Source organism: Plectrocnemia conspersa, unplaced genomic scaffold (assembly GCF_051122295.1).
Source record: "Plectrocnemia conspersa isolate PC_06_02 unplaced genomic scaffold, ASM5112229v1 ptg000001l, whole genome shotgun sequence".
NCBI lineage: Eukaryota > Metazoa > Arthropoda > Insecta > Trichoptera > Polycentropodidae > Plectrocnemia > Plectrocnemia conspersa.
The window spans coordinates 15201697-15215752 of NW_028277165.1; the positions used below are offsets into that span (position 1 = coordinate 15201697).

The 14056-nt window shown below is 30.9% G+C and overlaps 1 protein-coding gene across 9 annotated transcripts in view; it reads left to right on the top strand.

The window, feature by feature from the left end:
* Positions 1-13487, top strand: part of gish (casein kinase I gish) — a 61492-nt gene extending 48005 nt beyond the window's left edge. For 4 of the 9 annotated variants that reach the window (XM_088199561.1, XM_088199570.1, XM_088199577.1 and 1 more), the window contains 11 exons: positions 7441-7551; positions 7630-7793; positions 7859-7970; positions 8046-8165; positions 8228-8376; positions 8442-8612; positions 10064-10147; positions 11737-11850; positions 12032-12085; positions 12733-12842; positions 13211-13487. In XM_088199561.1, coding sequence (XP_088055687.1) covers positions 7441-7551; positions 7630-7793; positions 7859-7970; positions 8046-8165; positions 8228-8376; positions 8442-8612; positions 10064-10147; positions 11737-11850; positions 12032-12085; positions 12733-12842; positions 13211-13265 — 1244 coding nt within the window. In that variant the 3' untranslated portion in view covers positions 13266-13487. Of the gene's footprint in view, positions 1-7440; positions 7552-7629; positions 7794-7858; positions 7971-8045; positions 8166-8227; positions 8377-8441; positions 8613-10063; positions 10148-10880; positions 10971-11736; positions 11851-12031; positions 12086-12732; positions 12843-13210 lie in introns of those variants that run through there. The other 5 variants (XM_088199586.1, XM_088199595.1, XM_088199601.1 and 2 more) reach the window with 2 other exon arrangements.
* Positions 13488-14056: the final 569 nt, after the last annotated feature.

Here is a 14056-nt window from a genome sequence, read left to right on the forward strand (position 1 = left end):
ATTTTGGACGATTCTATTCACTTGGTTCTGGGTGATGAATTATCGCAGTGTCAGGTTTCTCTCCTAAATACTGCTATATTTTTATTTGCAAACTTTGCGATAAATTTGTTTAATTTTTTTAAATTATCTAAGGAATCGAAAAAAAAATTCAAAATAGTCTTTTTATACTAAGTATCAAAAGAGTTAAATTAAATATATTTATAAAATAAATTAAAAACATAATAATAACAACAAAAAAGTAAATAATAATAAAAAGAAACTACCAAAAATAAAATTTCCAGCACGAATCTAACCCGCGTAAATAACGTTCTCTCTCGATCCTTGATATAACACAACTAATACGCAAAACCAAATGTATATCAAATTAGTAAACACGTGTTTGAGCCTGCAATATTGAAGAAAACATAATTATTGAAAAGTAGAGGGACCCGCAAGTTAATATGTTTCATACAAGAAAAATGGCATCAAAAAAACCGATAGGGTGAGCGCTGCGCCGCCTTGCGACCAACGGCGGGTTAATAAAAATTCTGACCCGAAAAATGCGAGCCTTAAAATAATACTTTAATATATAACCATTTTATTTATTGCTATTATAATTCTGAATTAATTTAATCATACGTATTGAGATGGAGGAAGATATTCAATATTAATAACTAAATTGTTATTAAAGTAAAAAATCACGTTTTCCAAATAATTTAATTTTAAAATTAACAGAACACAAAGTGAAAAAAATGTAATTGATTGAAATAAAAAATGAATTAAAGTTAATTTTTTAAAATAATCTTATTATTTCCTCAATAGTATACATATATTCTAAAAATAAGTATGCACACAAATGAAAATAATACACATTCAACTGAAGGCCAAAAGTATTTGTAAACATGAACAAAATGGTACAAAATATTTTCAACAAATTGATATAAAATGTTAAATACATATTTTTTTAGTAAAATTCGCCAGCCTATTATGTCTCAATAATTTGTACGCAATGGACGTGTATTAAGATTAATAACTTTTTCTTTACGATCGATTTATGACTAATTTTCGTATGAGCAATACTCCTTTGACTAATGTTCGTGTGATCAGTTGCCATGTGAGCAATAGTCCGTTCACCATATATAATAACAGATTTGCCAAACGCCAACGTACGATACCGCGCAGCGAATTCTATAAGAAATGATAATTAAATCGCCATTTTTGATATTCATTAATTTGTTCAAATTAAACATCCATTACGTATTTTTTGTTTATTGCCTGGTACTAGGGTTTTGATGTAACTTGATTAGTAATCAAATAACCAGGGCTGTGGAGTTGGATTCTGAGTCGAAGTCGAAGTCGAAGTTGCCGAGTCGTGGTATCTTAGGAGTTGGAAAATTCGGCTAATTTTCTTTAACATGTTGAGTGTACTTAAGAGCGTTTATTTTCCGCGCTTAAAATAAGCAAATCTATTTTAAGAGCTTCCAAAAACACTGATTTATTAGAAGAAATTATTTTTTTAAGATCTAATTCAGTTTAAATCTCACGGATGAAACAGATTAAATTTAGATTTAGTATTATTAAAGACTTAATATTAGATTTAGTCAACCTGACAAAAAACAATGAAACCAGCATTTTCCCCTTGCGTTTTAGTTAATATAAATATTTTATTTTATATATATATTTTTATTAAATTTATTTTTGTATTTACTTTTTTAAATATATCATTATAATAAGTCAGATTTTTTAAATTTAATATATTTTTTTTATAATTTTAAAAATCGTTGACATTATTTTCATTGCTATCAGTTATATGCTGGCAAAAAAGAATCTTGTTAAAATTCTTAAAATCGGAGTCGTTAAAATTTTAACGTATTATATTTGTTTTAGCATTTTCGAATTGAAAAGATTTTTTCTTATATTTCATATATGGACTCCTTCGACCTCGAGCGCTCGCTAATCTAACACCCAAAAATTGATTGCTTTGCCCTGTTATCATAATATGTTATAAATACATCGTTTTCAAACAACGATAGAAGTATAGATCAAAGGTAAAGCGGTTAACCCTAGACTAGATTGACGAAAAACTTATCAGGATTAGGTACACCTGAAAATAGACTATCTTAATAAGTTATTACGTTGATCCGCGTCAATTCATTTATTGTGATACATTCTCGACTTCTATACCATTCTAGTTTAACTCATCGTAGGTTCGGTAATGAAACATATTGCGGTTCGGCGAAGGGTTTCTTAACCCTTGTAGGTGGTGACCCGAATCTTCATATTGATTGTTTGCTCTGTGACCAACCAAGTTGTTTTTCTATCCTTTTAATAAAGGCGAGAGTGAACCACGCCTGTTATACTTTTTGCTCTCTAATATAAGTTGCTATAAATGATTATAATTAAATATAGAAAAGTCACGAGAAGAGGTCAACTGTTAACTCATTCGGTACGAAATTATATCACACAACACACGCACATTTCGCGCATATCGTCGTTAGCTTTGCTGAATTAGCGTCCATTCAACGGTGTCGTTATTCACGCCTTCGTATCCATTTATTTAACGCAATAATAATGTTTTTTTTACTCTTTGATTATGTTGAAATATGTAGATAGCGATTTTTCCTTGGCGTGTTGTATCTTGATATTAGGACTTTTGATCTAGCATCAAATTTACATATCAAGGCCGGACCACAAACACCCCCGCGTATATGAATTATTTTCACGTAAGGGAAGGGTTCGGTTTGCACATATGTATGTAAATACACTCATAAAACGATATGAGGTTAATTATGCAGGCATATTTATAATTATTATATTAATATATTTAAAATAGCTTACACTGCGCGATCTAGTGCAGTTATCTTTCTGTAATGCCTGCACTACACTCTCTGGAAGTTGGCCAAGGTTGGCCAAGGACGGAGAATATAGTGGGTTACTTCGGTCGAGTTCGGTTCTGCCCGCTCTAAAATCTCTCGGAAGTTGTCCGAGGTTACCGAGAACGGGAGGTAAAGTGGGGTTAATTCAGTCGACTTGGCCAGCTTCGAGCGCTTCCGAACATTGTCGGCAAAAGGACCGAAGTCGGAGCTGCTCTTTCGAGCCCGAGCGGTGAGATACTTCCCCTTTCGCTCTCTCGCGTGTTAAGTGACGAGAGTGAGAGAGATAATGATATGGTGTTTCGCAAACTGAGATAGAACGAGTAACTCGCTTCAATTTCAGTATGCGCGTAGGCGTCCTATGGTTAACACACATGTCTAGCGCTGCATCGTGGTCACGTGGCCAAGTTATAATACCACATGCTTATCGGGGACTTGAACAGACTCTTACTGATATCTTTGAATATTTTAGGGCACCGAAAGGGATTAATTATATTTTTGATAGTATATTATTCTAACAGATATCGTTGTTATATTTTTTTTCATATAAAATTAAATAATTAGTGGTACTTAATTTTGTTAAAAAAAATCGTTTCGAATATCCTTATGTATTTTCCTAGATCGGTTTATATAAATGTCACACCATAACGAATTCTTATTTAGAATCGATGGCGACAACAATGCACATTTTTCACTTGAATGACATTGTTTATATGCATTTCTTTAAATAACATTATGGTTGTAATGATTGCATAAACATCTTTGTATATAAGCATATGTATATTGGCGCGATATGGAACGCTGCGTGTTTTTTTGTTTTTGACGAATGACCGAATTTCAGTGGCATATATAGAAACATATTAATTTTTATAAGACAGCCGGTTGATTAGTACGGAAAGTCAATGAAACAAATCTGACAGTTGACATGTCATTTTTATATTGAGGTTGACAGGGAGTGGTAGAAGTTGTCATATTTCGATCAACTGATATGAGGGACCATTGTCTTATTGAAACACGAATAGGTGGTGTCGGTAAGTGCACATTTTCTATGACACTAAGGAACGAACAGAACGTCGCTTATCTCGCGAAAAACGTTTGCTAACTACTAAAAGGTCGGCAGACGGGGTCAGCTGACAATTATTGTTGTTCTCGATCGGTAGTATCGCGACATTTGCAGTTTTGCGATTTCTCTAAGTATATTACGTACAATGAAACCTAGTTAAGTTGAAACGGCAGACTATTAATTCGAAATGGGAGTTTAGTTTCAATTAAGACTATCATCAACGATCCGAAAATGTTTCTCGACTAAGTCTAATTATAGATTTAGAGTTTACAACGCGCGTCTGAAACAACTAGAACTTATACGAAATGTATATTAAGAGGGGGAGTTCGGAAAATAAAGATAGGAAGACCAGAAAATATTTTGAGAATGATTTATAATACCCCTTTTTATTTATTTTTTGCCACAATTACCGATAACCATTTATTAAATAACGCGTCTGGACTCTTTTTGACGATTTTTTCTGACGAAAAACGCAGTTTGTTCATAATAATATAATTAAAATATTTTTTCATCATAAACGGTACTTCTTCAATTAATTCGAGACAATATTTTGTAACATGTTGCTTGTTCATAACTACCAAAAAAATCAAAGATAACAAACGTGATTTGGAATTGACTAAAGCCAAATGCTCTGCCATGTCACGCGGACCCTAGTGAAAATGGCAGTGCTTTCTAGCTTTGTATTACTGTTTCCTTAACATAAATTAATATTTTTCCGCTAATGTACATTTTATTAATAATCTCAAACTTTTTTTCATTTCTGCATATCAAATCAAGCTGAATTTATTCGTACTTGACATCGTTCGTTAACGCACAGAATAAGAATGACGCGCTAATAAGATTATTATTGTTATCCACGTGTACCCGGCGTTTGTTATACGAGTATGTAATTTAGCTATTCCGAATTTATATTTGTATGTTTTCCTTACTATAACATCAATATCGGCAATGTAATAATTATTTTAAAGCTTAGGTAGAAACTCATCTATATTTATGTTTTGCTACGAACTATTTCAAAGCTTGTGTATTTATAAAATATTTGTTTAAAAAAAAACACCGTTGGTTAGTTATTGCAAGATAGTCAGTGAACCGTAAAGTATTGAACGGTTTATTTTTGTTCGTATTGAATAATAAATCTGAAAATACTCAAGGATTCATTCAATATTGAATTCAAGTATGAAAAAGTGGGCTTTGGCAAAATTTACCTTCCTAAATAAACTAAATTTGCATTTGATTCCGAGAGCCGGCTTTCAAATTCGTGACCATTTTAATTATTGAGGTTTGCGTAAGTATACGGCGTATCTTATAATTAAAATTTTGCCTTTTCAAAACGAGGAAATTATTTTGAAATAGGTTTATTGTGATTTCGTCTTTAGGTATTCAAATACCAAAATCGATGCTACTTCATTAACGACACAAAAAACACAGAATCACGTTTTGCTTGTTAAAAATGTATAAAAGTTATAGCTTTATAGCTTTCCGATAACAGCGTTTTGTCTCCTTTGTGTTTCTTTTTTTTTTACATTTTGCACCAAGTCTCGGCGGAGTTTGGCGTTTTATTTCGTTTTCTTGCCTTAAGTAAGTTTATCCTTTTATTTTAACCTTGCCGGAGGCGAGAGTGCTGCTTCCTACACGCGATCGAATGGAGAGGGTTTTTCGTATTTATTTTTTCTTTACATGTCTGCGAAGGATACCTACCAGCATTTCTTCAATTTCTCTGGCGAACATGTAGCGTACGCGTGTCACATGTCGCGTAGATCGTCGATTGTGTTCAACTAGTCCCTTTGGTAAAATGCGGAATAAAATCGAACTAGTCCCTAGAGTTTTCCGTTTGGATTATACGACGATTTTGATAGATTACTAAAGTTGAAGCGAATTACGGAAACAGGACGCGGTAGTGGTATGAATTTTCTCGGAATATGGGAACTAATGAAATTCTTTCGGATTTCAGATATGCGAAATGATCAATGATGTTGAATGACCTTTTGGTGATGTTGTTTTTAACCGGCGTCGCTTGTAGAGCTGCTCATTTTGCTCATTATACGGTTAATTTTTATGTTAACGGTCAGACAGGCGAGACAGATGTTCGGTCGCGCAACACCTGTCGTTTTTGTTGCGCAGCCACCCTTCTTCTTACTTTGATGATATGTAATTTAAGATCCGGGTGATGGAGGCTAGTCGATCTTTTGTCGCATATTATAAAACAAGTCAAAACGAGCCTTTGAATGATTATCATATGACTACAATTTAAATGAGCAATTTATAACATAATTGTTCCATAAAACGAATTGTTTGTGTATTACTAGGTCGTGTATAGTAACATATATTAATTGTAAGATGTAGTAATGTTTTATTCGTAGTAAAATAGATGCCACTAATTTACAAACTTGATTTCAGTTCAATGTCTCACTACTTTATTAGAAGTCGTTGATTGTGTTTACCCCGTTGACGTCTGATTTATGCCACGGAAGATTACAATAAATAGATATGTGACTGAGACATTGATCTTAATTGGCAAATTTAAAAGAGGGAATGTGTTGATTTATAGAATCCCATTGATTTTTACTTTAAATGGTTTAATTCTCAATTTGACTTGCTTTGTTCATTAGGATAAATAAATCACTCAATATGAAATTGACTTGAGAGGTGAATGCTTCTATCGCGGTTAATTTTATGTCGCACTATCACATTATATGTGGGGGCAGATGAAAACAATTCAACAAAAAACATTGTCTTGTCAAGTGTTGAAGGATATCATATAATTGGAGTAAACACGGGGAAACGCTGGGCATGAAAGCTATTGTGTTATATCATAAATACTTGAGCATACATGTAAACTAAAAAGCAATACCAAAATCGAACACGAGATATCAGAAAGATACAATTTATACACGTCTAGCGATTTTTTGTTTTTTATTTTCTCAAAAAGTATGTAAAAATAAATTGATTTTCCCTAAGAAAAGTACGAATATGCTTATTTTCATACGATTTTTTCAACCCCTAGTATATTTTTCAAAACAATATAGCTACTACAGCTTAGTAATCAGTAAAATTAAAAATATTGCATCAACATTTGCAAGTGTAACAAAACACATTATATGAACCAAATATGATCAGTCATGCGTGGAATCACGAGTGAACGGATGTGCATTGTTTTATGTCATCGTATAATGGCTATATTGAATGATTTAATAATAATGATCTGGCTTTGCCATTTACATTATGACAAATTGGAGTAATTATGATATATATTATATGTAGCAATATAAAAATTATGTTATTAGGTTTTGTGGTGACATCTATTGACAATGATTGTATTATATCACATCTATATTCAATTGCATTAGTGTAGTTGTCTAAGTGCCGGATTTAATGTATCTGTTTTTACGTGTGGAATTTTATTTGATGTAAAATATTTTTTCAATTTGACTACTTCTTAATGTTCTTTTTACCACACTTATTGTCAATTTGTCGTTGCCTTGAAATGACAGCCATTCTAATAATGTTTTCTTTGATTTATTTCAGCTAAAAATCTATACAACAATGAACATGTGGCGATCAAGATGGAAGAGATGAAATCCAAAGCACCGCAGCTTCATTTAGAGTATAGATTTTATAAAATATTAGGAACGCATAGTGAGTATCATACAGTTTGTTTTTATTTATTAATTTGTCTGCGGTTCCAATAAATACTCTCATTGTGAAAAATTTCAGGTCCTTCCACAGTAGAGGGCATTCCGGAAGTGTATTATTTCGGACCATGTGGGAAGTACAATGCACTGGTTATGGAATTATTAGGCCATTCCTTGGAAGACTTGTTTGATCTTTGCGGTCGTCGCTTTTCACTAAAGACCGTTCTGATGATTGCTATTCAATTGGTGAGTATTTTTTGCCATGTATTACATAGGAATTATTCTTAACTATTTGTGTATATTTTTTTCAGTTACACCGCATTGAATATGTACATTCTCGTCATCTTATTTACCGTGATGTAAAACCTGAGAATTTTTTAATAGGAAGAAACGGCGCTAAGGAAAAAATTATACATATTATAGGTTTGTATAGTATTGCACTATTATTTTAATTTTATATTAATGTTTTGCTAATTTATACATTTGATTATGTCTTAGATTTTGGACTTGCAAAGGAGTATATAGACTTAGAAACCAACAAACACATACCTTTTCGGGAACATAAATCGTTAACAGGGACTGCTAGATATATGTCAATAAATACGCATCTGGGCAAAGGTATAGTCATTTTGTCATTTTTGATCTATACAGTTTGAAATATGTTTTGTTGTATTTTATAGAACAATCGAGACGAGATGATTTGGAAGCTCTCGGTCACATGTTTATGTATTTCTTGCGTGGTTCATTACCATGGCAAGGTCTCAAAGCCGAAGATCTAAAAGAGCGATACAAGAAAATCGGCGATACTAAAAGAGCCACTCCGATAGAAGTATTGCTGAGATTAATTCAATTTTTATATTTTTTGTATGTTTACTAATCTTAATCGCGTTTTAGGTATTATGTGAAGGTCACCCGGAAGAAATGGCTTCATATTTGCGTTACGTGAGGCGGCTTGACTTTTTCGAAACTCCAGACTATGAATATCTTCGGCGATCCTTCCGAGAGCTTTTCGAGCGTCGCGGCTACGTCGACGACGGTGAATTTGACTGGACCGGGAAAACTATGGTAAGTTTCTTACAAAACCTATAGATTTATTATTTTATTTTTTAATTAATTCTGTATTCCTTGCTGCATGTTTTATTTTTTACAAATTTTATTTGAAACATAATTAGCCTGCCAACATGCATATTATGAGACAACTTCGAAATGCACCTCCGTCTCATATCGGTAAAACTAAATCAGACAAGGTGAGAGTCTCATTCGTTGCTGTGAGATTTTAACCGAAACCTGTTAATATTGAATCCTATTTAAATTATGTTTAGTATTTTCTGTATTTTTAAATTATTTTCCATTTGCTAATTTATGCATATACAGTGATGTCTTGACTTATGAGTTTAATTCGTTCAGTGATGGAGCTCGTAACTCAAATTTTCCTATCGAAATTAATTGACATGCCATTAATCCATTTCAACTGGAAAAATTTAAATGGATTAATGGCAATAAAGTTTTTTTAAGTTACGCAATACGTTTTCTTGATCTTATCTGAAGTCAAATCAAAAAAATTTGCTCCTATCTCGAAATACTCTTAAGTCAAGGTTCCATTGTATTAGGTTTTTTTTTTATATAAAATTTACTTATAGAACAAACTAATACGTGATGTCTAGAATCAATATCAAATTATTTTTAAGGTGTGCATTATTTGAAATGCATACATATCCCAAGAAAAGTTGCTTCAAATTTTGCTAAATAAATATGACCAATCAAAGGGCGTTTGATTATGTGTTCGGCAATTACTCTATGGAATTTAATTTGGCATTGCTTCCTATTATTAACATTTTTTTTAGCAGTAAGAAAATCAAATGTTTGCTTATTATTTAATAATCAACAAAAATACCAGGTAGACATAGATCTTCAGCCAAAAAATTGAAGATCTATTTTTTCCCAGCAAATTAAATAAAAATTTTTTAGGCTTTTCACTTCAATTTTTACGATTTTATTTTATTTTTAAGATTTTGATAATTCCAATTTATTATTTTTACTTGAGTTAGAGGGCGATAGAGAACTATTAAAATATAATACAATGCACAGGGAAAAAAGTTGTTAAATTGGACTTAAATTATGAATTAAACTAGGTACCAAAGACTGCGGAGTACTGTATAAATGACATGTCCAAAACTAAAATTCAAATATTAATAATTTTGAAATATTTATATTTTGTTTTAAATTAAATTAATTCTATTATATTAAAAATAATATTAAATGCCAATAATGTACCTTTTTACATTTTATTCATAAGTATTATATTGTAATGTAATGTGACATGTCTAATATTGATTATAGATGTTACGTATTATATAAATTATATAAACAACAAGTTAATGCTTTTTGAAAATATATGTATTACCTGATAGTATTTTTTAAAAATGTTGAAGTAATGTATTTTTAATGGCTAATTACCATATAAAGGAATGTACCCTTGTTTTATAAATGTTTAATGTAGTAAAATTAATTTACAGTCTACACCAGTGGGTTCATTGCAAACAGGACACGAAATGGTCGTTTCTCCGAATAGAGATAGACATCCTACTACATTCCACAAAGTGAGTATTTCATTCGGCGTTTTATCTAGTCATATTTTTTTAAATATAGGAAAAATATTTTAATTGGGACTCTCAATTATTTTCCTAAGATGTATCTGTTCATATAGTTTAACCCTTTGGTTGCCGAAATCAGATATATCGGCTTTTGTTAATTTGGCAAGAATTTCCAGATCCGATGTCATCATTGAAAAAGAATCGGTTACATTTTTAATGGGCTGTATGGTATTTGCTTCAGTAAAAAATAACATTTCTTTCGAACATATAGTTTTTATTATGTAATACATTGATATTTAGAGAGTAATTACATAAAGCTGGACAACCGAAGGGTTAAGAATAGACAAAAAAATATATATAAAATTTAAATAAGAGTCTATTACACGTTGAGCTAAATTGTAAAGCAAAAAAAATATATTTTAGTATTTTACTTTTTTATTTTTACTACTTTTCAATTAAAACTAATTATCACATTTAGTTTTACATATAATTATATAAAAAATATTTTTTACAGCTCATATAATTAAAAATAGATAAAAAGTATCCATATAATCGATAGTTAACCAAAATATATTTTATTGAGTGAACAGTGTGAAAATATACAAACAGCGTTTCTCGACAATCGAATAAGTAGTTGCTTCATCATTATTATTGTTATTACTACTGTTACTATGATATTTGAGAAGCGCTGTTTAGAATATTTTGGTTTATTGACATTTATGCGATTGCTTTCAAACAGGATGATTTGTGTGATTTTTTGGATGGTTTGGGTGAAGACGATGAGGCCGCTTTAATCTTTACTGAGGTTCGATAAAACGTACATATTTGTATATACATATTATAATATAAAACAATCGTTTTTGCTTGGGTTTTTTAACGTAGTGCTACCTACATTTAATAAAATAGATTAGATCCATAATCCAACTAAACGATACAACCAATGAAACCCGCATAATACGACGAATGATATATAACATTTGTAAATTTTCGTGCCGTGTGAGGGTGATAATGTGCTTTTTCTACATATCATTATCAAAATCATCTTAGTGTTGATATTCGGATCATTAGTGTTTTTATATATTGAAATTCTGATATTCAACACGTACATATTTTGACTTAATACATCTAAATTTATTATAATAGGTGTAAGTTTTGGCTATAATTACTGTTCTGTATTTTATTATGCATCAAATTATGTTTCTTTTTTTGTAATCTATTTTTGAGAAAATAGGAAGGTTGATTATTATCATGTCATGAAGTATAAATAATGTTGATTACCATTCATGTTTTTAAAATCATCATTTTTCAAAATTCAAATTGCGACATCATCACTAGTTACCGTTGAATTAGAGAAGTACATTTGCATAGATTTTTACACAGTTGATTGCAATTTTGCTAGTGTTTATATTCAGACAAAGATTAAAGCATACGAGGAATATGCTGCATGGTCTTTTGGAATTTTAACATAAGTTTGTAGCTGAAAATACAGACAAATAAGCTAGTTTTATGAAAGCATTTTCCCCTGTTTTACATAAAGGAGTGCTACTCGTTGTAAATCGAGCTCTAACGCTTTTGTTGTTTTTAATTCGCTATAGCAAAAAGGCAACGTCGGTGCTCCGGGCGGCGGAGGTACCTGGGCTGACGCTGCCGGAAAACCTATCAATCTCGGCGGTCACCTGACACCTGCCGATAGACACGGATCCGTTCAGGTATTTTCTTGAATTTTATTCTTTCGGCTTTTGCAAAAGATTAGTATTTTTGTTGTTATCATTGAATTGGTTCTGTTGACGGTAGAACAATTTTATGTTATTTATTATTGTTTTTTTTATATTCAGTCTTCTTTTACGTGCTAAAATGAAATATCAGTTCAAATTTATTTGTAATTTTTAGCCCGTGCGGAAAACAAGTTTTTGGTATTTCAAAGTTCCTGGTTCCGTAATGACGGTCAGTTTTATATAATATGATATTTGAATGTTTTGAAATATTAACAGACTGTCGTTGAGACGATTGTTTTAATCACATGATCGTTTTATATGATGAGATATATTTTATATTATTATATTTAGTTAGATATATCGTGATATATCAGATTATAATATGTATTTATTTAATCGCTTCTAGTTGTGGCTTTAACCCATAATGCAATGCATATTTATATATGAGCTTGGATTATTATTGTTCTTAATGATGATGAATTAAAATGATAAGATTTTCAAAAACATTTATTATATTTATAGGTAATAATATATTTGAATGTTTAATGAATTTAATATACAGGTATCAATTTTGATTCAAACATATTATATCTTGCATGTTAAAATGAAATTAAAGTTCGATAATGAGAGTGTATATTAAAAAAAACAGCGCTATCTAAGCGATATATATGAATAAAAATACATACATATATGAAAATATCGTTGAATTATGAAATTTTACAGCATGTATGTGATATGCTTTATTAATAATTTGATTTAATTTAAAACTTCTGTAATGAGTAAACATTAATCGAACATCTGTTTGTAAATGATGATCTTGAATAGTTTTTATATATTTTTTTATGTGTTGTATGATGACTTACATATTGGTTTCAGGTTGTAAGTTCTACTAACGGCGAATTGGCTGCTGATGATCCGACAGCCGGTCATTCGAACACACCTATCACACAGGCACAGCAAGAAGTCGATATTGTGGATGAAACAAAGTATGTAAAATAGTAATGCCATATTATTTTAATTTTTAATTTGTATTAATTACCATCTATTTTTCTTCTTTTTTACGTTTTTATTCTAGATCTATATCCGTACCTGATTTATCCTTTAACTTATCCTTCGAATCCGAATCTGAATGAATTGAAAGCGAAAAATTTAAAAATTAAAAAGTTATTATAAAAGAGGAGCCAAGCTTTATTTTAATATTTTTATTTGCTTTTGTAATGAATTTTTTTTCAAGATTTTCTTTTCTTAAGGTAAAACTCGTTAGTTCTGTGCGGCGTTGTTATCTTTTCGATTTGCATAAAATACATTGGCCTTCGGTTTCGCATTCTCAAAGCTCGTTTGGTTGATTTTTCAGATGTTGCTGTTTCTTCAAACGTAAGAAGAAGAAGTGCTCCGGCCGCGGAAAATGACTTAGCGTGGTCGGCGGCGAAGGATACGTGGGACGGGAGGAGCTGCTTCGATCTACCGCTCACCATTGCTCCTACCAAACGCATCACTCCTGAGAGCGACGTCATATTTTAGATTATAAAAATTCAAGAGTATTGTGTTGTCGTTACAATGAAGTAATCCGATCGACAGCAGATCATTATTTATTTTTAAAATAAACAGACTTATATTATATGTAACTTCAATCATGATTACTTTCGTTTCGTGTTCCGCCGACGTTCTTTTTCATTTTTGCGAGTTGGTGATCTATAGTTGCAAATTGGTAATTTTATATCATATGCGAGTGCGTGAAATTCCGTTGTTTATGCTTTAAATTTTTATTTAATATGAAGCATTTATTCGAAGCTTACATTCATAATAAATATATGATAGCATTCATTATTGTATCTAGTTCGGCTCTATCTGAAATTATGTTTCAGACGTCTTAACTAGATGTAATTGAGAATATGCTCAGTGTATGATGTATAATAATATGAACTTTTGATATTTTGTGAGTGATTTGTATTCAGAACAATTTATAATTTCAGTTACTGGTGTAATATATATATATATATTATTATATATATATACATATATATATGTAAGAGTATATATGCAAGTCGGTGAGTAATTTGAGTGATTTAGCAACATTTAAAATGAAAAAAAAAGTGTAACCCTACATTTTATTGTGATATATTATAGTTGAGTGGAAGATAAATAACCCAATGATAATATTACAAGTATTTGAAAAAAATATTAGTCATAGTAAATTATA